This window comes from Nomascus leucogenys, chromosome 10, assembly GCF_006542625.1.
Source record: "Nomascus leucogenys isolate Asia chromosome 10, Asia_NLE_v1, whole genome shotgun sequence".
Taxonomy (NCBI): Eukaryota; Metazoa; Chordata; class Mammalia; order Primates; family Hylobatidae; genus Nomascus; species Nomascus leucogenys.
This window is the reverse complement of record NC_044390.1, coordinates 73,911,061-73,935,966: the sequence shown is the minus strand read 5'-3', so window position 1 is coordinate 73,935,966 and position 24,906 is coordinate 73,911,061. Positions and strand designations below refer to the sequence as shown.

The window sequence follows — 24,906 nt, the reverse complement described above, 5'->3', positions numbered from 1 at the left end:
CGCCCGGGCCGGCCCGACGTCACCGCCCCTCAACTTTCACCCCGCGACGTCACCGCTCCCCCAGCAACAGGCGCCTCACGGCCGCCCCCGACAAGGCCCAGGACTCGATGGAGGCCTGGCTAGCGGACCGAGGCGGAGTCAGGCCCAAGGCCCTGCTTGCTCTCCTGCCTCTCCCTCCCTGGGAGAAGTGTCCAGTCTCTTAAGGGGGCTTTCACAGACTGAACCGTTCTTTCCTGACCCTCCTCTATGAATCATTCTTAAAGGACGAGAGCAACCCGGCCCTTCCCCGCCCATCTATGAACCAGCCGCTAAATGGACTGCAATTCCCTGCATGCAATGGGGTTATCCCTCTCTTCCATCTAATTTACTGGAGTGCCGAATGGCATGCTGGGATTAGTAGTCATCCAGCCGGAAAGACTTCCCGTCAAGGGCATGCTGGGAACTGTGGTACCGCGAGGGCCGGAAACGGGAGTCTGGCGGCCGCCTGAGGCCAGCGGCGGGGAGACCGTTAGAGGGAGGGTCTAAGCCTCTGCTTCGGTTTTGTTCCTTATGCCGCTGACTGTCCTGCTCCAGTCTCGGCTGGCTGGGCTGGCTGGACTGGCTGACGGTCGCGGAAACTGCCATCCCTTGGTGGGAACTGTCAGGCACCGGTTTAATTCCCTTTTCTCATTTAGCGGTTTCGGTCTCGGGAATTCCTTCCACCCTTGTTTGCGTTCTTGTTATGTACTCAGCTACAGTAATGTGGGAAATAATCGAAGGCAGTTACCTGGATGAAAGAGGACTCGGCGATTTTCTGCCTTAGTACTAATCTTTAGCATGCATCTCGTGCCACCGGGGCTCTAGACTCTCTTAGGTAATTTCCCTATATCCTCTAATTCTCCGAACACAAATTTTTGTGGAAATAAAAAGGAACCCGAATAGTTTAATTTATCCTAAGTCACACGGCCAGAGCATGGGAAAGTCGAGCTTTGAAACCAGGCCTTTCCCCCCCGAAGCGGCCGCTCTACGACCACCAGGAACTGTAATAATACCGATACAGTAGCGGTGGTGGTGATGACAAAGGTTCCCATTGCCCCAGTAGTAATTACGTGTCAGGCACTCTGTTAATACTTCACCTGTGTTAGCTCAATCAATTTCATACACATTCATTCAACAAATATTTGAGAGCCTGTGCTGTGCCCAGGCGCTGTTAAATGCAGTGTGGATACAGCGGGCCCAAAGTAAAGTCCCTGCCTTCGTGGAGCTTCCATTCTAGTGAGCACCCATATGAGTTATTCTCATTTTAAGATGAGGAAACTGAGTCTTGGAGAGGTTAGTTGGTTAATTTATCAAAATTGCAGATTTTTGGAAACTGAATTTGAACTCAGAGCCTGTGCTCTTTCTGCTCTCCCAAGCTTTTTTTTTGATAGAGAGTGGATGAATTCTCCAGGTAATTTCAAGTTTTCCGTTCCAAGCAGCCTTTACCCATAATCATCCCTACCAGTCTCTCCCTCTTGAGCTGTGCTGAAGAGGAACTAGAGGGGGCAAAAGTTTATTCATCTAATGATTAAATTTCTTCTATGCTGTGCTAGATATTCTGCTAGATACTGGGAATTTGGAAATAAGAACGAACATGGGACCTGATTTTATGGAGCTTTTGGTCTTTCTGTATATTATACTTTCCATGCAGCAAACATTTATTGAGCGTATCTGTTGAGTCAGGCATTGGGGTAGGTGCTCTGTAATAAATTAAGTCAGAAAGATTTTAATCCATCTCTCCAAAAAGCACATTTTAGTAAGGTCATGGAATAGTTAGCTAAATTTCTAAGCTAATAGTAACATCTTGCAATTGTTTTTAACAGTTTACAGAACTTTTTAATACTTCTAATCTCAATGGATCATTGGGGAAGGTATTGTTCCCACTTTATAGATAAGAAAACAGGGTCAGATGAGTTAAGTAACAAGAACTGGGACAAAAACTGAGAGCTGTTAACAAAGTATTTGGGTGCCTACTCTGTGTCCAGTACAGAATTAAGTGCTTTGGGGGTATCCATATATTTATTTTTGGAGCAGGGGTCTCCCAGAGAGGATATTAAACGAGCACAAAGTATCTTATTTCCGTGGAGATGTTTCTCTTTAGAATTCTTTTAGAAGGTCTCTGACATTTCAGACACATGTCTTTGAAATGTCTGTTTGCCAGAAATAGGCTATGTTTTTAGGCTCCAACTCTGTACTTCTAAAAAGAGATTTTAAAAATGTAAAACCAGATGAATTAATGACTTGGGAAGTTGTCCTTTAGTAATTTTAATTAAATGTTCGTATTCTGATTTTATAACTCAAAGGGATCTTTGACTCTAATTCAAGTCATCTTTTGACCACTGACGAGACTCTGGTTCCAGAAAAATTAAGTGGCTTGTCCAAGGTCAATAGCAGACTCTGGGAATGGAGCCCAGACTAGCTGAGTCCTAGGTCACTACATCACTTTACCTCCTTGGATATTAGTTATGGGATACTTTCAGGGACTAGAGACTCTAGTCCTGTTCTGACTTCGCTTCCTGGTGATGCTTGAGTGGCATGATAGCAAGGAATTAAGATTTAGAGCCTTGGTAATCAAAGCAACAAATATTTTTTCACAAGTCGTTGCTCTTAGAAACAGTAATATAGTAATCCTATATATATCAATGGATAGAGCTTTTAAATTCTTAAAATATCTCCACGTAGATTATTTGATTTAATCCTTACTATAGCTGAAATCACAAGGTCAATAAGAGGCACTATTTTCTTTTTTACAGAGAAAAGGGAAGTTCAGGGTATTGATTAGCTGGCTCATAAGCAAAGAAGTTTGCTAATAAGTGGTATAGTTAAGGGCTAGAAGCACCCTGGGCTCTGATAACATAAAATATTATGGGCTTTCAGGTTAGGGCCAATGAAAAAGCCTGCAAATAGATACTAGTCATTTATTTTGGACTTTGATATATCCTGCTGTGGCATTTCCTCTTGCCATGACAATGGGTTAGTTGGAATGTGCCAAACTGAAGGTCTTTAATGAATACCTGGTGCTAACAGCTTTTAAAATTCAACTGTTGTAATACTTTGAATACATTTTCTTTAGGAGAAAGCAGAAATTTAAAGCCTTGGCAGTTTGATCTGTTGGCCACAGCTCCAGAACTGGAGTTCAGAGAATCCCACTAATTCAAGATATGACTTGTCACTCAGCAACCACCACCTCACTATGTGAGGCCACTCACTCAGCCTTTCTTGAGGTTTAGAAATTTAGAACTGAAATAATAGCTGGATTGTCCCACAGTGTCCTTAGCTGTTAAACTAAGGGATTGATCCAGATATTATTTCAGTTCTAAATTTTTCAGTTCTAAAATTTTGTGATTCTCGGAAAAACAAAACCACCTTTAAATATGCTAATTCTTTAGAAAAACCTGTTATGAAGAGTGGGGATGTGAAAATCAATATGTGCAAATCAAATATCAATATGATATGTGCAAATCATTCCTTGGGCATAACTTCAAAGATTCTGATTCAGTTGATCTGTGGTGAAATCTGGATACTGGTAGTTTTAAAAGCTTCTCAGTTGATTTGAATAAGCAGCTAGTATTGAGAACCACTGGATCAAAATTTTGATAGAGTATCTACCACTGAACTGGTTTTTTGATAGACCCCCAAACTCATGTGCATGTAACTCATTAGTCTTTGAGAAATAACCTGACAATATGAAAGTTATGTTTTTGGCTGAGCGTGGTGGCTCATGCCTGTAATCCCAGCACTTTGGAAGTCCAAGGTGGGTGGATCACCTGAGGTCAGGAGTTCGAGACCAACCTGACCAACATGGAGAAAACCCATCTCTACTAAAAAAAAAGTACAAAATTAGCCGGGTTTGGTGGTGCATGCCTATAATCCCAGCTACTCGGGAGGCTGAGGCAGGAGAATCGCTTGAACCCGGGATGCAGAGGTTGCAGTGAGCCGAGATCGTGCCATTGCACTCCAGCCTGGGCAACAAGAGTAAAACTCCATCTCAAAAAAAAAAAAAGAAAGAAAGTTATTTTTATTTCATTTTTTACCAAGAATGCAGTCTCAGCCGGGTGCAATGGCTCATGCCTGTAATCCAAGCACTTCAGGAGGCCAAGGCAGGCGGATCTCTTGAAATCAGGAGTTTGAGACCAGCCTGGCCAACATGGTGAATCCCCATCTCCACTAAAAATACAAAAATTAGCTGGGCGTGGTGGTGCATGCCTGTAATCCCAGCTACTTGGGAGGTTGAGGCAGGAGAATCTCTTGAACCCGGAAGGCAGAAGTCGCAGTGAGCCAAGATCGTGCCATTGCTCTCCAGCCAAGGTGACAGAGCAAGACTCTGTCTCAAAAAAAATAAAAAAAGAATGCAGTCTCCCTTTGATAGCAAAGTTACTTAACATAGTTTGATCTTTTAACACATATTTAGTGCTCACTGCAGCACAGCATTGTCTTAGATACCATAAAAATTTTTTTAAATTTTCTTATATCCTTTGAGGATATAAGAAACAACCAAACAATAAAGTAATCCTTTTTACTGATAGGGAAAAAGAAATTGAGCATAGTACTGTGTAAATCAAAGCAAGATAAACATTAATGGGAAGGATAGTAGTCAGAGTAGCCTTCTTGAAGGAGGTGATCTATAAAGAGGGACGGTGGAGAGAGCATAGAGGGCTCCAAGACAGGGAAATGCTGTGAGAAAAGGTCAGGAGGCCAAAATTAACGACATTCTTGTTGAGAAATGATACCAACTTGGTTGAACTTGAAAGCCAGCAATGGCGATTTCTTAGAGGTCAGTTTGGTCAGTGGGAAAGGAAAAGTTAAATATGAGAGATGTTTCATAATCAATGATGACACTATAACCAGCCAGTCCAACTTCGACTTACAACATGTTGCATTCCTGAAAACGTTACCTTACAATGCTGTATGACATAAAATTAAATAGAATTGGGAGACAGGAAGGGAGAGTCTGCTCCTGACTGTCTTCAGATCTTTATGCACATTATTTTATCTCTATCTCATAAAATTAGAGTTGGACTAGATGACTTCAAAGGTTTTTTTTTTACCTCTTAAAAATTTACTCGATTCAGCCTTTCAGCACCTTTATGAGGTTCCCCAGTAATATTCGCTGTATTCTGATTGCTTAAACTGAGTCCATGCCGTTAGTCCTAGGCAGATGTCCCTCTAGTTGTTTAATATTGATTGACTACCCACAGTGGGACTCTTAGATTAAGCACACAAAATGGGCTCTGCCCTTTAGGAGTTTTTATTTACCCAAGAGCAGGAATGTGGGTCAGACCTATTTGCATCTTGCTGACTTGGAATCCCATCCAAACACCTCTTGGGAAAACGCAGCGCTTTGGGTGGCAATGCTGTAATGTGGTGAAAGAACCCGGACTGAGAATTGGAAAACCTGGTTTTTAGCCCTGACTCACTGTGTGAGTCTCAGAAGCCGATCATTTGTCAAATTCCTTGAAACCCTTCTGGCAACCAATTTTTTGTATCTAACAGGAGAACCCGAAGCTGAAAGACTCTAGTTTGAATTTTAACTCTGGGTGTACAGGGATAAATCACTTGCCGTCTTTGAGCACCGATTTTTCTCAACTGTAATGAGCATAATTATACCTACTTTGCAGTAAGTTGGAAGGGTTAAAAGAGATGGCTGTCAAAGTGGCCAGCAAGGCGGACCTGGCATGGAGTAGCCACTAAAATGTTAGCTGAACTGGAATGAAAAATGCAACCTTCCTTAGAAAGATGTGAAGATTCAGAGCTAAACATCTTGCTGTTCCTATGGATTTGTTGTTGCTGCTGTTATTTTTAACAACAGCAAAGTGATTCCATTGTGCTGCTTTGGTCTTTAGACTTCAAAGTTAACATTTTAACACTGACATGCTGTAAGACAGTTTTCGGATAGTGACTGTTATGTGTATGTGTGTGTAAATAGGAATCTAAAACACTCTTTCAGTACCCCCTTCCCATATCAATGCCTTTGCAATTAAGTTTATTGAGATTCACATGTCAGAGGAAATATATTCTCACAACCTTTCTTCCCACCACCTCCTTTTGCAGTAAGGCATTAATTTACTTACCAACATTTGATTAAACTCTTAAGGTTCAACCCTAGGAGGAGGTGGCGGTGGACAAAGGATTATTGTCATTCATCATCAACACATTTTAGTCTTCCCCTTGAGTTGCCTATGAAGGATTAGCATTTCCCTGAAAGGAGGAGGACAGAATAAATTGCGTCTACCGCCAAAGAACTGCCAGCTCCTTTCAGCTGGGGGCACATACCGGGAGCTTTTCCCATATTAGTCAGCTTTATCTCAACTTTTGGGCAGTGCCTACATCTGAATTTCATGGGTTTCAGGGTCAGTCAAAACAGAATTGTAGGGCTGTTGAGGTCAGAGGCCACCTCTGTCAAAGGGTAGTGACCTTAACAGCAAGAGGTAGCCAGTCTCCTCCGTGCTCCCTCCTCCCCCACCCCAGTGACTTCATTCCAGTGAATGCTTGGCTCATTGCACGCCCCCCTGCAGAGCTTTTTTTTCGACCTGGTAATAAAAATCCTCTGTGACCTGGTATTTTTTTTTCATTATTATTGATTTTCTTTTATTCCTGTTTCTCTATAGAATAACCAGATCTCAGTCATAGATAATGCAGTGGTTTGTTTGTACGTTGGGGAATTACAGAGGGAAAGGTAGTCTGCTATTTATTTACAGTGAGCAGAATGCCACCTCTGGTTTAGGGGAAGATCTGTTGCCCAGCTTAGAAACTGCCTGCAGTTTGTGAGCACAAAAATTTTCCAGAACTTCTGAAATTCTCTTCCACCCCAGTAGGTTCTATTACCACAGTCAAGGTTGATTTTTAAAACTGCCAAACTGCTTAAGAGAGGGGAATGGAAGTTGGGATAGGGGTGGGAAGGTGGGAAGAAAAGTAGGAAGGAGGAAGAGTGTGCTTTAGTAGAAAAAGCACAGACAGGCTCTGGAGTAGTATTTCTTTTATCGTGTTTTAAAAATTAATATATAGAGAGAGACAGAGTCTCACTATGTTGCCATGGTCTTAAACTCCTGGCCTCAAGTGATCCTTCCACCTTGGCCTCCCAAAGTGCTGTGATTGTAGGTGTGAGCCACTGTGCCTGGAGTAATTTTCAGATCCCAGCTCTGCCACTTAAACTGTAACCTTCAGCAAGGCATTAAGCTGCTCATAGTCTCCAATTCTTCATCTGTAAACAGAAGTGATTATGCCACTGGTATTGCAGGGAACTTGTGAGAAGCAGACATGGTGAGTCTAATGTGCCTGGTACAGAGAAGACTACAATAAATGGGAGACTCCGTGGATTAAGGCAGATCTATTTCAGAAATGTGTCCCTGAGTGTGAGGTGAGGAAAGAATGTTGCAGACTTCTCATTTAAAGATCATCTTTCTGCCTCAACTATATTTTGGTTCTTAAGACATCTTGCAGTTTATTGTTTCTGAGAGGTGTGGCATATGCCAAGACATTCTGGATACCGTCCCTCACAGGGGCACAGTTTGATAGTTCCTGAAGAATTCACTCTTTTAAACTTCACTGAGAGGCTTTTCCTTTCTAGGAGGAGACTTATAAATACCAAATATCAGCACTTCAGCTCTTTCTGAGTCTGATTCTCTTACCCCTGCTGTCACGGTCAGACCTCATTATTTTTCATAATAGATTTTAAACAGCTGGTTTTAGCTCTTGAGGCATTTATGATGAGAAAGGGAGGCATATAACTGGGGAGTCCTATTTCTCCCGCCCACCATTTCTCTTCACCCACGCTCCTTTCCTAGCAACAGCTCTTTCTTCATCTCTTGTGGCCCACGTCTTCCGTCCCACCTACACCAGCAGCAGCAAAATATGGGGGTGAGAGGGCGGCGGCGGGGTTGGGGGAGGTTGAGACACAGGAGGGGGATTGGGGGAAGAGCTTCAGGGAGGAGGCTGGTGAAGCACAAAAGGTTCTGACCTCCTTGGAACAAGAGGAAGCCCCAAGCACTGTGTCCAAGCTGGCTTAGCTTGGGAGGCTGCCAAGGAACTGAAGCAGAGAAGTTCCAGGTTAGAAGGGCAGGCGGCAAAGTGGTAGGGAGGTGGGGGTGGCTGAAGGGTGAACAGAACAGCTCAGTTTAGGGAAAGGTTTGTCAGCTAAGGGAAAACTATGCACGGTGTAGGTTATTGTGGAGTGCCACTACTTGCACAGAGCATGGTTCTCCACTCTGGACAAACAATGCTGCAAGAGAGAAACTTGGGCCACACGTTCAGGGAATAGTAGTCCCTGAAGTTTAGAACTTGAGGGTGGAAGGGATCATGTTTCTCAACCTTGACTGCATATTGAATCACCTGGGGAGCTTAGAAAAATACTGATGCCTGGGTCACATTCCAAGTCATTATTTATTGTGGGTGGGACCTATACATCAGTATTTTCATCTTTACTAATTTATTGAGACAGGTCTCTGTCACCCAGCCTGAAGTGCAGTGGCCCATTCCTAGCTCACTGGAAGCCCAAATACCCGGTCTCAAGTGTTCCTCCCACTTCAGCCTCCTGAGTAGCTAGGACCGCAGGTGCATGTCACCACAACTGGCTAATTTTTAAATTTTTTGTAGGGATAGGGTCTCACTATATTGCCCAGGCTGGTCTCAAACTCCTGGCCTCAAGTGATCCTCCTACCTCAGCCTCCCAAAGTGCTGGGATTACAGGTGTGAGCCACTGCACCCGGCTTATACTCAGTATTTTTAAAAAGTTGACCGGGTAACTCTAATGGCAGCCAGGGTTGAGAGCCACTGACATCCAATTCTACTTTAGAGCAGAAATGCCCCCTCTACAACATCTTTGGTGAAACCAGAATTTGACCTCAGTTCTCCCTCACTTTAAAGTCAGCAAATGGGCCAATTTTTTAAAAGCTTCTAGTGATGGCGATTTGCATACTTGAGGCTCTTGCCCACGTCTGAATTCTATGCCTCTTGCTCCCACTAGACTTCAGAGAGCTTTCCCCTAGGCTTCAGAAGACCTATGGCAACCGTTCCCCAAGTCCTTTCCACTGTAATAATGGGGGTATTTATGCTTTCCCTCTTCCTAGGATTTAATTTATGTTCTTTATTTTTTTTTTCTTTTTTCTTCTTTTTTGTGTGTGTGTGGTTTTTTTTTTTTTTTTTTTGAGATGGTATCACTGTCACCCCAGCTGGAGTGTAGTGGCGCAATCTTAGCTCACTGCATCCTCCCGCCTCAGCCTCCCAAGTAGCTGGGACTACAGGCATGCACCACCACACCTAGCTTATTGTTGTATTTTTTGTAGAGGCACCTGGTTGCCCAGGCTGGTCTCAAACTCCTGAGCTCAAGCTCAAGTGATCTACCCACCTCGGCCTCCCAGAATGCTAGGATTACAGGCGTGAGCCACCATGCCCAGCCTTAATTTTTTCTAATCTTGCAAGTCTGCCTTTAAACAGTGCAAGAGGTTGGGACAAAATAGCTGTTTGTTTTTGCTGTCTTTCCTTCTCTAGATTCACTTCAGACATTTTTACTTTACTTTAAAGCAAATATTAAGGCCAGTTTTGAAGAGAGAGGAAAATTGCCAAACACTACTATCCAGAGTTGTGTAAGGGAGGATGGGGTTGGACTCAGGAGCCTCACTCTGTGTTATAGCACCAGCTGGTGGAGCCAGTGCCTTCTCTCCTGTGGCTCCCTCCCTGAATCACTGCCCAGCTGCCAGTCTACTCCATTTTTTGTTTTCCCTAAGCGGCCCATCCATCCTCCTCATCCAGATCTGCCAGCCCTGGTCCATCAGTGCAGACTGTAAGTTGGAATGTCATAATCATGTAACACACCTGCTTGAGGTCCAGAGTGGGGAGATGAACTGTTCAAGGTCACATGGCAGTTTCCACAACTTCCCCCCGCCCCCCCCCACTGCCATTTAGGTTGGGCTTACTCGATGGCAAACATTTTGGGTTGGTCTGTGCCTGGGTTTCAGTCTCAGAGGGGCCACAAATTCTCTTTCTACCCAGAGCTGGGGTGTACTAGAGGCCTGACAAAGGACACAGCAGGGTGGAATCTGAGGACACCACAGGCCTGCAATGTGGGTGAGCCATCCTGGCTGCTCTTCATGACTTCAGCCAGTTTCAAGCTGGCAGAGTTCTTTTCAGAAAAAGTCCTAAGAGGGGAGGGTCCCTTTATTGCCAAGACTCTTCTGTTCTTCCCCTGACAAGTGACTGGCCCCACTCCCAGCTGCCAACCTTGCCCGAATTTCCCGTTCTGGTGACTGACTGGGAGCTATCAGAGGGAAAGAAGGTGCATTTGAGTCATGTGCTCACAGCAGCTGTTGCCTTTTCCTATTCAGATCTTTCCTGGTTCTGAAGTTGAAAGTTTTAAAACAATTGGGAACATAGATACTACTCGGCTCCCAAGAGGTAGGCACCTTATGCTCTGGAGAGAAGGCCCAGTGGTCTTTTCCTTCATCTGAAGCTGCCTTCTTTTCCGGGGTGCTAGTGATGCCTAGGTCTTGGCTGTGCTGAGAAAGGGAGGCACGCATTTTCTTCCTTGCAAAGTTCCTGGAGTGACCTATTCTCTGGGTTTCAGGCCCTTGTTGATTATGACTAGTTTTGCCTAAAGATTTGTTTAGTTAATGAGCTTGTGGCTGTTACGTGTAAATGGGTGTCCTATGCTGTTGTTACCTGTCTAAAGGATTTGGTGATTACTTTTTTGTGCTTAGTAAGTCAAAAGTCAGACTTCCTATACCCTTTCATTTATTTAAGGGAGCTCTAGCTTTGAATTGTAAGAGAGAGACTGGTCTGGTCACTCTCAGGTTTATTTTTTGCAGTGACTAAATCTGAAATTTCATTCTTCCTTTTCCTTACTTTCCTTATATGAAAGCCAAATAATGGATTGTGGACAAAAGATCAAACTAATTGACCATCAGAAAGTGAGATTCAACATCTGCTTTCTTTTTGTAGAACAATATAGCTAAATATAAGGGGATGGTCTGTACATAATTTTAATCTTAAAAATCATGTTCAGGTATAAATATATTATGTAATAGCAAGTAAGAACTTGGCTTTAAATATAAATCTTTCAAAATGCAAATTGAGTTGTCAAGTTCTCATGCCTTTTAGTTAATATACTCGCTACTCCCATTTCTGGAAATCTGTGGTTCTGAACTTCTCATAGATCCTAGACTCTTAATGTTTGAGAAAAACATCATCATTTTATTTCTATACCCCACTCCTTTCAGCCTCAGAATAAAAAAAACAGTGCTGGAGAATAATTTGTTAATACTTATTAAGTATTCAGTAATGTTACTGTTCTGTTCCATAGTTTATTAGCATTTAAAACACTGCACTTGAAATATCTTTACACCCAGTGATCATTAAAGCATAATGAACCAAGTACCAAGGGACCTCTTAATGGTGTTGGTATTGAAGAATAATATTCCCTATAAGAGCTGAAAGGTTCCTGCCTTTGAGTGACACTAACCACTGTGCAAACTTAGGACACATCTCTGTGTGTAGAAGAACTGGTCCCCTACAAACCTCTATCAGGCTGTAGGTACTATTTTTACTTAATCATTATTCAAGGACAGGGTGTGTGGCTTATACACATTTTAATTATTATTATATGACAAGATGATGGGGAACTGGATAAACACAGCCATATAAGACTACTTGGTTTTGCCCTGCCTACTTACACCCTAAGTATTCAGAATGTTTATACACACACACACACACACACACACACACACACACACACACACACACGTCATGTCAAATGAAAAGTCAAAAGAAAGCAGGTCATTTCAATATTTTTTATTTGAGTGTGAAACCATTCATATCTTGCACAACTGTACAGATAAAACTATTTCCATTTTAGCTGTAGACACAATTATCACACTGAGTGGTGTGATCAAAGATTTTATTTACAAAACAGTTGCTAAAACATCCGATGTCATATTTCCATTTATTTCTTACCCATAGGGTAATAGGTCCACCATAATTGCTTGGTGCATTTTATAATACAGAAAGAAAACCTATATTAATCTCTAACAAACCTCACAAATTACTACAAATCTGACAGAAAAATGCCTACAAAAAATTCTCCAAAAGTACAATACATTTTTATTTCCACACATACACAGTATAGTATAGGCTCAAAGGCACAGCTTTGAATTTTTTTCTATCAAAGTGTCGGATATTATTATAGTTTTATGAAGGAACCATGAAAGTCATTTTCACACTTGGTGCTTGGTAAGTTAAAGTTTGTTCCATCCAGTTTCACAAAGTTAACACAGCAGAGCTGAGTGTGATACTCAATGCCATAAATCCACATTCTCATAGAACTTAAAAAAAAAAACCAAAACGCTCTCCTGCCTTTTGCTGACACTAGCCATTGTGCAAACTTAAGACAAATCCTTGTATGTAGAAGAACCAGTCTCCTACAAACCTCAATCAACTTAAGGCAATACAGAACAGACCTCTTCCTTCCCTCAAGACAGTGCTTACATTCCAAGACAATGCAGGTACTGTGACAGATGTGGGTATGACAGAAAATCTAGAGTTTCCAGATAGCTCCCCATTTAGCCCTGGTGCTCCAGGAAATAGGGATGGTACCACCAGGAAGAAGGGATGTGCAGAACACATCTGAGGGCTGTTCCTTGTACAGTACAATGACAGACAGATGGCAAGGTGAATGCTCTTGGTAAATTATGTGCCCATCCAAGAACACAAACCAGATTCTGTCTCCAGTATCCATCCTTCAAGACTAAAGAGATTTTGTCAACAGGAAAATCAGTAGCTTACTAGAAGTGGTTGCCAACACAAAGCAAAGTCATGGAACAGAGGGAAAAGGCACAGAATGGCCTGCCCGAGATAGTGCTCTACAGAAACAGTCAAGTCTGGCTTGGCTACAGAAACCCAGTCCCACTGACTTTTAGTAAATCCTGTTTCTGAACTAAAGTTTATTCATCCCACATTGAATCCCATCCTCATGTTCATTAGGAAAATGGGCACTTAGGAATAGCCCATGAGTTACAAGGTATAGAGATAAAGTCTTCTGGGGGATGGGTGTTGGGTTTATTATTATTATTAATTATTATTATTAATATTAAATATGGATGCCTATGATAGCAGTCATTTAGCCCATCCTGTAGAGGCCTCTCCGTTGATGTAAGCAAAGCCAGGAAAGTGTTGCATGTGCTCATACTCAGAATTCCTGCGCGTTGTCAGGGGTGTATACATGTCACTAGAGTTTCCATACCTCGTAGAATGCACAGACGGGCTTGTGTAGCACGTGTTGGCTGAGGGCACCTCTGGCCAGCGGGGAGTGACTGGGGTAGGATGCAGTCTGGGAGTACTGCTCATCAAACAAGGTTCCATCCGGGAAGTGGGGCTATTAAAAGGGTACTTGTTGAGGGGAAAGAAATTCCACAAAGTTAAAATTAGCTTGAGGTTGCATATACACAATATCAGTCATGTTTATAGTTGAAGTTAAATTTCTTAAGATGCTATTAATGAGAGTTGATGGAGAAGAATCACTGAACTTCTACAAGATTGAATCTTGGTCTTAGGGAAGTCAACAGGAGAAATGCAAAAGATTTCATAGCTTGAGTTGGGCTGATGTTTACTCATGCGGTTATACTGGCTTTCTTTTCCTAATCTACAATATCTTGGGAAGTCAAACCCAAAATGAGAAACAGCCACACCAGGAATACAGGAAAGTGTGTGTTTGTCACACACACACACACACACACACACACACACACACACACACACACACACACTAGTAACTGCATGTCCAGATAAATAAATATGGATGTACAGATGGATGGTAGTGATTTTATCGTTAGTTATGGAGATGTGATAGGTCCTAGTCCATCAACCCAAGAGCATAACACTGCCAAGTAAAATACAATGATGTTATTAAAAATAACATTTTACAGTTGAATTCAATTATAAACTTCAGCCTAAAAGCAGACTTTTGAAGAGGAAGCAAGTCAACAATTTCGGAGGTTATTATTAGTGCCTATCATTTAGAGAACATTTTTCTTTTTGGCTCACATTCACTGAACTCCTGGAAGATACATGAATAGAAATTGGGCTTGGTGTGAGTGTAGAGGAAGGAGTCAAGAGAAACCAATTGAGAGGGGCGGGGAGGGGAGACTTTGTGCAGGTCAGAGGAACAGGTGTTAGTAGCTACAAGAAGAGGGGAAGTAGTTCTAGAAAGGATTAGGAGTAAAAGAAGTGCTTCTGAAGTGCTGCTTCTTTTACATTCTTTTCTGTTACCAAGACAGCTATGCAAATAAGCCCCTGTTAGTAGGATCAGAGGGGAGGAAGGGGAGGAGCTATGGGTTCCCTTTGAGAGCTCCCCGTCTGCAGGCCAGTCAGCACAAAGATTTCTTTGCTGTGCTGAGGGCTACACCAACAAGGACAGGAGCCAATCAACAAGGATGGCCAGAGCAGCGAGGAGGAGAGAGAGTGTGTGAACGTAGGAATTCTTCTGCTCCCCATCTGTCTTCCCTGACAGTTGGAAAGTGGAGGCCCAGGGGATTAGGTGGGAGGCTGCCTCCTGTGAGGGAGACAGACAGGCTGAAGCCTAGACAGCAGGGAGAAGGGGTTATGACAACAATGGCTGCTCCCTGGAGTCTAGGTGGCTACAGGGAACTGCTCTTCCTCTGTGAGTGGGAGCCTAAGGGGAGCTGGGGAAGGTGCTTAGGCCTGAAGCATGCAAAGAGAACCAGCAATTCAGAGGTCAAGAAAGAGGGATCCCAATTTGAGTAGGGAGGGATTTTCCCCCCTACATAGGATGGCATGCCTTACATAGCAAAAGTACAGTCACTTCACAACCAAAAGAACAGTTAGGAAAGAGGGAGAAGGGCGTAGGTGGTGTCTGGGAACTCAAGGGAGAAGGCACCAAGGGCTGTTTCCAAGGAAACTATGGACAGCACGCCAAGGCTTTCCTAATCCCAAATCAGATCAGAAACACTGGCACATACCCCTGTGCTCTGCATCATGGGAACCTACAGGATGCTGTTTGTGTGGCAGCAGTGGTGGACCCTCAGGCCTGCACAGCAGGATTCTAGCACAGGAACCTCTCTAAATCCCAGTGAGACTATAGTAAGATTGGGCCCTGTCCCAAAAAACAAGATCCCAGGTGTATTAAACAGATAACATTAGGAACTATTACTACAAAACGATCCTTACTTTTTCAGAAAGGTTGCTTGCCCCTCCTGATCTTCTCTCAGGTCAACTCCTGGGTATCACCTCACCTCCTGGTGCTCTCCCTGGCACAGAGGCCTCCCTTCTGGTCCCATGGCATGCCAAGCTGGTTCCCATCTCAGGGAACTCTGTCCTACCTGTTCCTTCTACCTAGAACCTTCTCTACCACCCCTACCCCTGGCTCCTGCCATGCCTCCCCTTTTGTCATTCTTTAGATCTCAGCTTAAATGTCTCCTCCCCGGAGAGACTTTTCTGGAATCCTATCTCAAGAACCTAAACACCCCAGCCTGTGCCTCTCAAGCTGGGGCCTTACCATCCTGCCTGGCAGCTAGCTAGGTCTTTCTTTTGGCTTATATTCATATGCTCCTGATGGGGCTTTGCTGTGTTCAACACCATGTTCCCAACATCTGGCATGGTGCCTAGCACCTAGCAGGTGCTAAATAATAATTGGCAAATGAACATTGGGACGTTACTACTAGAAAGAATTTTAGGGATCCTGTGATCCAACCCCATGTTGTACAGATGAGAAAGCCAGGCCCCATGAGATCAAGTATCCTGCCCAAAGTCACACAGCAGGCTAGTGGAAGAGCTGGCATAGAAACCCAGTTGGGGAGCATGCTTTCCCCACATTGATATGACTGTCCCAAAGGAGGCCGACCTGCCACTGCCAAGTTACCCAGGAGCAGGAGAGCACTCCCTTTTTGGAGGCCAGCCCATTAGACTTTAATCCCTCTGCTCCTCTTCCTTCACTAAGCTGCCTCTTCCCCAACAGAGCTCTGGGGCCTTAGAATTCTCACCTGGCCTCAGCTTGCTGGTTCCGACAGAGTCCCCCTTGCCTTGGCTCATGTAGATAAAATGTCACAGAATGGACTTGGGCTCTTTCCCACAGAACCCGAGAGAGTGTGGCTTTTGTGCCTAGTCAAGGACCCTCGACACAGCTGTGCTCAGAAGTTGTGTCATAGACTGAAAAGAGTAATTGCCTGGAAACGAGACTGGCTCAAAATATCTCTAATGTGACAATAAAATTCTGTTACCACAGAATCCAGCATGGAAAATTCTGTTCCATTAGGTCAGCTAATTGCAAATGAGTCAGTGACTCGTTTTCCCTGTAGTGAAGAGACTATTGAAAGACCAGTTAGCTGAAGTGCTCACTGCCTTGGCCTGGTCATTAACATGACCAATGAAGCTTCTATTTAGTCTGGTGGGAGTGGCAGAGGCTGGCCCATGGCACCCGCCTCACCTCTCACGCTTTACATCCGGTTTCATACAGGGTCCTTAAGCATGCTGGGCACAAACTCTGGGGTCCGGAGATCTCTGTCTGGAATAAGGCACCTTTTGTTGAGGGCCCATAACAGGAAGTTACCATTCTCTGGATCAAATCATATGCTGTTGCTACTGATTTTAAAAAGGACATAAGTCACCAGTTTACCATCCCTTGAAAGGAGTATATGAGAGGTGCCTGTGTGCACATGTTTGTGCCTGCACACACAGTCCACCGTTCATCAGATGCCTATGGCATAAGCCCATCTCAGCTGTGATTGACTCTTGGTCTCTTTGGAACCATATTAGGAAGATCTATTTTGAGAAATGACTCTCCACACCAAGGGCTGACTTTCCTACACATGGAGAGGGAAGAAAGAGCCCTTTATTCCTGACCCCTTACCAAATGAGCTGCTACTTGAACAAGGGGTGAAAGGTGGCCCAGTCAGGAGCACAAACTGTTTTCCTATGAAAGGCGGCTCTCACTGCACCAAAGTACTGCCAGAGGGCTCACCCCTAGCCTCTTAGCCTCTTCTGGAGAAGGATGTAGCTCCCAAAAAATCTTTGTCAGACAGTCCACATCTGCTGAGCTTTTTTTTTTTTTTTTTTTTTTTTGAGACAGGGTCTTGCCCTGTCACCCAGGCTGGAGTGCAGTGGGGTGATCTCAGCTCACTCCAACCTGTGCCTCCCAGGCTTAAGTGATCCTCCCACGTGAGCCTCCCAAGTAGCTGGGACTACAGGTATGCGCCACCACTCCCAGATAATTTTTAAATTTTTTGTAGAGATAAGGTCTCACTACATTGCCCAGGCTGATCTTAAACTTCTGGGCTCAAACGGTCCTCCCACTGGAACTCCTGGGCTCCCAGCCTTCCAAAGTGTTGGGATTACAAGTGTGAGCCACCATCCCTCTGCTGCTGAGCTTTTAGAGTCAGGATTAGTTAAGTTATTACATGTGAAACACTTAGAACTCCTATGTAGTAAGTTTTCAAGAAGTGTTAGCTGTTATTAATGTTCTTTTTAGAATCATAGGGTCATGGTCCATTAATGATAGGAAGAGCCTTAGCGACTGACCATCTGGTTCTACTTCTGGGTTTACAGATGAGATAATTAAGGTCAAGAGAAGGGAAATGATCTACTGCAGTCACACAGCAACTTAGTACCAGAGTAAGAATCCAGTCATTCATTCATTTCATTGACAAGTATTTACTGAGCACTCACTGAGGGCCAAGCTCGGTGCTAGGCCATGGGAATATAATGGGGAGAGAAAAAGGACTTGGTCCTTGCTTTCACAGAGCTAGTACAGTGAGGGAGACAGATCTTAATTATAAAATTACCCTAAATATAATATTATAACTGTGGTGTTACAAAGGATAATAATAAAATGTGTTAACTATGAGCCAGGCCCTGTTCCGACCTTTATTAACTCACTTGACCCTCACTACAACCCTGTGAAATAGATACCATAATTATCCTCATTTTTCAGATGAGAAAATTAGGCACAGGGCTAATTGGAGGCAAAGCTGGGATTTGAACCTAGGGAGCCTGGCTCTGCAGTCAGAGATCTTACAACACTATCATTGATTGATTTTTTGTTTGTTTGTTTTTGGCCCAAGACACCAACCCAAAGTACAGTGCCCTAAGCAAACTTTGTAGCACTCAGTGTTCCTGGGTTGGTTTGGGCCAGACTGCTGAAGATTCTGTGAGAGGCAGTGATTAGCTAATAAGGCTGGGCCTCTGCCTTTCAGATGAGAAATAAGGGACAGCTTTCCAGTGTAAGTGTGATCAAATGGCTTTTGAGCTCAAGGTCCCCAGTTCCACTATGGCTGCTTGACAGGGCAGAGGTTCTATGAACATGTATTGAATGAGGCTCAGAAAGATTTTGTAGCTATGTACTTGGTCTGGTTTATTTTCTCCTTTTGATTGGGCCTGGGAATGGGGAACCTGGAAAGAGGCAGCTTACTTTGATGTGAACAAGTGCAGCACAGTTGCAATGTTTTTCCAAAATAATTCAAACCTTATGCTGTGAAACCTCATTCATCTGGACTCACTAAGTCAGCAGTTACAAGAATCTAAGCAGGGCTGGGAGGTTTACCTTTGTATTACCCAGGAAGAAAGTATGTATTGTGCAAATAAGTAAACAAGGGCATACACATATTCTATTTTGAAAACAAATGACTTAAAATTATTTTGAGCATATAAGTGCTGGGAAACCTATAATTACTGCACTTCATAGATGTATCAGCCCTCTAAGGCAAATCTAGCTGGCATTTATTTGCAGTAGTTTTCAGTTACTTTTGTGCTGATGACCAATTGCATTTCTCCAACCATATTGTATACTTACAATTTTTCTTCCAATTCAGACTGTCCTTTTCCCTGGTGAGTCTGATGTAGTGAAGTGTGATATTAGTTACTCAGAATTGGAACAGCTTGACCCCTGCTCTGGAAAGCTAAAACTAATTAGCCCTGCAGTGGATTTTCTCTATGCTCAACCTTAAACCAAAAAAACCAATAAAGGAAAGAAATAAGGTTATCTTGGGGTGTGTGCTTCTCTTTGGCAACTTGAAACCTACTGAGAATAGCAGCAGTAACCTCTTGAATTTACCTTCCACTCTCCAAAACAGTAGTTTTAAGTACCACTGGTTTAGCATTAAGTACCACTGGTTTAGCATTGGGATTGAGAGCTGGAGGATTTGCATTTGAGTCTGCTTTGTTCCTTACTGGATGCATGACCTGGGGCACATTACCTTCTGAGGCAGTCTACTTATCTTTAAAAACTGAGGGAAAAGTCTAGGTGTGGTGGTTCACGCCTGTAACCCTAGCACTTTGGGAGGCCAAGGCAGGAGGATCACTTGAGCCCAGGAGTTTGAGACATGCCTGGTCAACATGGCGAGACTCTGTCTCTACAAAAACACAAAAATCAGCTGGGCTTGGTAGCATGTGCCTATAGTCCCAGGTACTTGGGAGGCTGAAGTGGGAGGATCACTTGAGCCCAGGAGGTAGAGGTTGCAGTGAGCCAAGATTGCACAGCTGCACTCCAGCGTGGGTGACAGAGTGAGATCCTATCTCCAAAAATGCCTTCTTCCCAAGGTTGTTAGGGCAATTAAGTGAGTCTGTATATTTAAATATGCCTAGAACAGTGCTCTGAATAAATGTTGATGAAAAACAAAAGATACTTTCTCTTTAGACAGTACCTTCCCCCAGAGAGGTATGTTTTGAACACTGACCTCACTCATCAACCTGGGTAGAGACTGACATAATTAATTTCTCTCCACCCCATTTTACAGATGAAGACTAAGGCATAAACCATGAAGTGTGGAGTGTGTGTGTGTTGAGGGTAGTGTCAGAGGCACTCGCCTTAAGAGTCACAAGGCATGGTGGCGAGGAGCCTGGCCTAGGACCCTTTGGACTCTCACACCTTGTCTGGATTAAAAAGGCCCTTCCGGCCGGGCGCGGTGGCTCACGCTTGTAATCCCAGCACTTTGGGAGGCCGAGGCGGGCAGATCACGAGGTCAGGAGATCGAGACCACGGTGAAACCTCATCTCTACTAAAAATACAAAAAAATTAGCCGGGCGTGGTGGCGGGCGCCTGTAGTCCTAGCTACTCGGAGAGGCTGAGGCAGGAGAATGGCGTGAACCCGGGAGGCGGAGCTTGCAGTGAGCCGAGATTGCGCCACTGCACTCCAGCCTGGGCGACAGAGCGAGACTCCGTCTCAAAAAAAAAAAAAAAAGGCCCTTCCATGGGCTTTCATTTGTCCTTGGGCCATTCTGTTAAGACTAGGTATTAAATGACAGTGTTCCAGTTGGGGACTGTTGTGGCTTCCAGAGCAGGACCTCATGGGCCTTGAGGAGACCTTGGCTTCTTTTTATGGCAATGGCTTTAAAAATATCACCCCAGAAAACCAGCTCCTGCCATTTCATGAGGGGGAATGAGGAAGTGAAGATGGAGGGAAGACAATGCCCAGAGCTGTGGCTTGATGATGCTGTCTCCCACGGGAACATAAGCTCTACCAAAGCAGGTGTGCTCTGTCTCCTTCTCACTGTACTCCCAGTGGCTAGTGCAGTGCTTGCACATAGTAGTTACCCAGGAGCCATTTGAGAAATGAATGAATGAATGAGATGCTTGGAGCGTGCGGAGTGATCTAGGCTGTTGCAGCCATTCTCAGTCATGCAGTGGATCACAGTGAGGAGCACAGAGTGCTCCCAAGAGACAGAGCTCCTAAGGAGCTGGCATCTCTGTGTGACGCAGTTGAAGACCTATAATGAATGCCCCAGGTGATGATTTAGTGGAATCAACTTCTTAGCTTGTCTGAGGATTAAACCAGGGCTCCCCTTGGTACCGCAGATGGCAATCAAAACAAACACCTGTTTGCCCAGAGTGCCCATGTGTTGTGGATATATTCTCCTTGGTGCCCTCCCTCAGAGACAAGTCTGTGTGCTAACAGCTGATGTAATTACAGCCTCCACGCTAGCGTCAGTCCTGCCATCTCATTCCTAAACTTCAACAAGTGCTTTGGAGCAGAGCCCCCTGACTCCACCAGTCCCCCTTCTTGGTTCATTCTGTGGGGGCCCTGAGAGCTCTCTTTCTTAATCATAGCTCTGATCTTACCACTCCCTAGCTTCCTGTGCCTGCAGAATAGAGTGAGCGTGCTCGGCACACCATACTATTGTTCATGCTGACGCCACCTCCCATGTACTCATCTGCTCAGTGTACACTTAGTGAATGCCTGCATCTGAGAGGCGGCAGGGGGTGGTGCCTGAGAGCTTGGACAGGAGTCACAGCGCCTGGGTTCAACTCCTCAGGCAGGTTACTGTGAGTCTCACTTCCTCTTCTGCAGGGGTTCTAAGGGATGTGGAGAGTGCTCAGCACAGAGCCTGGCACACACACGTGTTTAGGAGAAGGTAGCTCCTCTTTCTGATAGGTGCCAAGTGCTGTGACCTGAGGATACTGGACTTAATCTTTGCCTTCAGGGAGCTTAGGGTCTCCGTGCGCGTCAGACAGGAAAGTTGGTGATGATAACAGGGTGTGAGAAATGCTACTGAGAGAGTAAACCCAGGGAGTGGCACCTAATAAAGTCCTGGAGGACTCAAGGGGGTACTTTCAGGAATGCCACAAAGACGGCAAGATGCTTGTCATGAATGCCCAGCCGAAGACACTGGGGAAGAGACACCCAGCCAGAGGGAACAATTTCTGCAAAGACATGGAGGAACTCGGCACATCCAAGACAACCACATGTGGGCTGGCATGGCTGGGGGGAGGAAGGGAGTTGGTGCGTAGGCCAGAAAGGTAACCAGTCTTAGGACACATAATAAGGAATTGAACTTGACCTGGAAAGCAATCATGTGCCAAAGACAGGGAAAGTGTCATGGTCAGTTGGGTTTTTTTCCGAAAGACTCCTCTAGCTGCAGTGTAGGGGGTGGACCAGAGATGGGGCACATTTTAGAGGCATAGAGATCACCAGAAAGGCTTCTGTCTTCATCTAAGTTGGATATGATAAACGCCTGAGCTGAGACAAGCACAGAGGGCATACAGAGATACTTAAGACGCAGAGTGGAACTGGCAACCAGTCAGATCAGAGCCAATGCACAGGGAAGTGTTCAACAGGTAGAGTGTCCAGCGGTGGTTTCCCAAATGCAGCCAAGTGCAATGGCCTGTCTATTCCCCACAGGCCACAGAGGGCTGATTTGCCTTATTAGACAGTGAGGAGCCCAAGGAGATGTAGGGCTTGAGAGTGATTTGAAAAGGGATCCATTTCAGGAGAATTCTTCTGCTTAAGATTACCTGTGCAGGCTGGATGACAAGAGCAGACACGGGACACCCCAAGGCCAGTTAGAATGATGTTGAGACACCAGTCCTGACAAGACTCCATGAGGGTCTGCACCAGGAGAGTGGTGATGGAAAAGGAGACCCAAGATCCAGGGTGAGGGTAGCTGCCCGAAAAAGGGCAGCAGACATGCAGCCAATTAGATCTCGGCATGAAGAGGTCAAAGAGAGGATAGAATGAAAAAAAAAAAAACTGTTTAGCAACCAGGTGTGTGAGAGCAAATGGAGCATGAACACTGGCCGAGCACCCACTGTGGGCCAGCCATTGGAGGCCAGAAATGACACTGATAAAAAGACCGTCCTCTCCTTGGGGACACACACGCTGCACACACAGTATGCATAACAGTTTATGAACTGTGTTAACCAGATTTGGCACCAAGTATACCAAGGCCTGGCCAAGAAACCAGGACCACTGACTCACCTGTGCAGAGCTCCTGTGGTAAGGCGCATAGTGGAGTGGCCCAGAGATAGCTGTGTCATGAGGGAGGGCCGGATACTGGCTCTGCATGGGGTGAGGATGCTGGTTGCCATAGCTCCCATAGTTATAGCTTCCCGTGTATCTAAAATGCATCAAGCACATTGAGTAGTGTGAGTAATAGCAAGAACAGATCAGTTTGACACCTTTTTAAAAACCTCATCTATTTTTTTCCTTTTTCTTCTTTTTTTCTCTCTTTTCTTTTCTTCCCCCCTTCACCCCCAATCCCATTTTTCTTTCTTTCATCTTTTCTGGGTTTTTTTTTTTTTGAGTCAGGGTCTCATTCTGTTGCCCCAGGCTGGAGTGCAGTGGCATGATCTTAGCTCACTGCAACCTCCGCCTCCTGGGTTCAAATGATTCTCCTGCCTCAGCCTCCTGAGTAGCTGAGATTACAGGCATGTGCCACCATGCCCGGCTAATTTTTATATTTTTAATAGAGATGGGGTTTCACCATGTTGGCCAGGCTGGTCTCAAATTTGTGACATCAGGTGATCCACCCACCTTGGCCTCCCAAAATGCTGGGATTATAGGCATGAGCTACCGTGTCCAGCCTCTTCTTTTTGATTCTTACCATTTCCACTCTTGTGGCCTTGTTATGGTTAACTTAAAACCCCAGGTTGATTTTCCTTAAAACCCCAGGTTGATTTTCCTTCTCCCTCAACACCTAGAACATACCTCCCTTACCCCCCAGCCAGCATTCAGGGATGAAATCTAGCCCTGAGCCAGACATCATTAGTAATGGAAACCTCTACTCCTGCTGTGTTTAAAACCCCTGTTGTATCCTGAAATCAAATAGGGATAACAAAAAAGAAACCACTGTGAAATTTATGTTTTTATATCACTCAGGCCTCTGCTTCCACATCATGGGGAAGGATGTAGTGGGTTTCTGTAAGCTGTCTCCTGGGGGGAAAACACCATGGCGTGGTCAGACAGGCATCAAAGACCCTGGTTCTAAGTCAGGCTCCACAACCTTCTAGCTGTGTGACTTTCACGACCCTGTTTCTCACATCCATAAAAATGCTGCGCATGGTCATTCTGAGGATCGTATGTGTGAACACTCTATAAACCAGAAAGTCCTATGTAGACATAGCTTATTATTATCACTGTTCTTCTTAGTAACATCTTTATAGCAAAGATGCTGACCTATGACCATGTGAGTATTTTTTCTGCTATTTCTGCTGAATCAAAAATCTCTCTGAAACAGGATTTTCAGAGTCTATTCTAAATGTGTGGAAATACTCTCAAAGGCCCCCTGAGAAAATAATGGTTGCCCAATTGACTGCTCGGGGGCACTTGAACCTATGGAAAAATACACTAACATCCAGGCCTGTGTCCACTGTCAGGTCACCACCGTGCTGCATTACGCTGGGCCAACTGTGGAAGGGACCGAGAAGTCCTCCCCCTCCTCCTCCCATGTCCCCCACAACTGGTCTGTTGGAACCTGCCCTGTGAGTGGTGAGGCCCACTGCACCACATGGTAGGATCTCTCTTTCTTTTGTTTTTTTGAGATGGAGTGTAACGCTCTATTCTCCAGGCTGGAATGCAGTGGCGCGATCTCAGCTTACTGCAACCTCCGCCTCCTGGGTTCATGCAATTCTCCTGCCTCAGTCTCCTGAGTAGCTGGGGCTACAGGCACCCACCATGCCCAGATAATTTTTCTTTTCTTTTTTTTTTTTTTTTTTTTTTGAGATGAAGTCTCCCTCTGTTGCCAGGCTGGAGTGCAGTGGCACAATCTTGGCTCACTGCAACTTCCGCCGCCTGGGTTCAAGCAATTCTCCTGCCGCAGCCTCACGAGTAGCTGGGACTACAGGCGTGTGCCACTACGTCCAGCTAGTTTTTGTATTTTTAGTAGAGACGGGGTTTCACCATGTTTGCCAGGATGATTTCAATCTCCTGACCTCGTGATCCACCCCGCCTTGGCCTCCCAAAGTGCTGGGATTACAGGCGTGAGCCACCCCGCCCAGCCCATTTTTGTATTTTTAGTAGGGAGATAGGGTTTCATCATGTTAGCCAGGCTGGTCTCGAACTCCTGACCACAAGTGATCCACCCACCTCGGCCTTCCAAAGTGCTGGGATTACAGGTGTGAGCCACTGTGCCTGGTCAGGATCTCTTGTTAATATCATAAGTGCTTTTCAGATCACTCCT

The 24,906-nt window shown here is 44.7% G+C and overlaps 1 protein-coding gene across 4 annotated transcripts in view; it reads right to left on the bottom strand.

The window, feature by feature from the left end:
* Nucleotides 1–11,784: 11,784 nt before the first annotated feature.
* RFX4 (regulatory factor X4) overlaps nt 11,785–24,906 on the bottom strand; it is a 177,117-nt gene continuing 163,995 nt past the window's right edge. For all 4 annotated transcript variants that reach the window (XM_003269965.3, XM_030821303.1, XM_030821304.1 and 1 more), the window contains 2 exons: nt 22,707–22,845; nt 11,785–13,392 (listed from right to left, as the gene is read on the bottom strand). In XM_003269965.3, the coding sequence (XP_003270013.1) occupies nt 13,120–13,392; nt 22,707–22,845 (412 nt within the window). In that variant the 3' untranslated portion in view covers nt 11,785–13,119. The remainder of the gene's footprint in view (nt 13,393–22,706; nt 22,846–24,906) is intronic.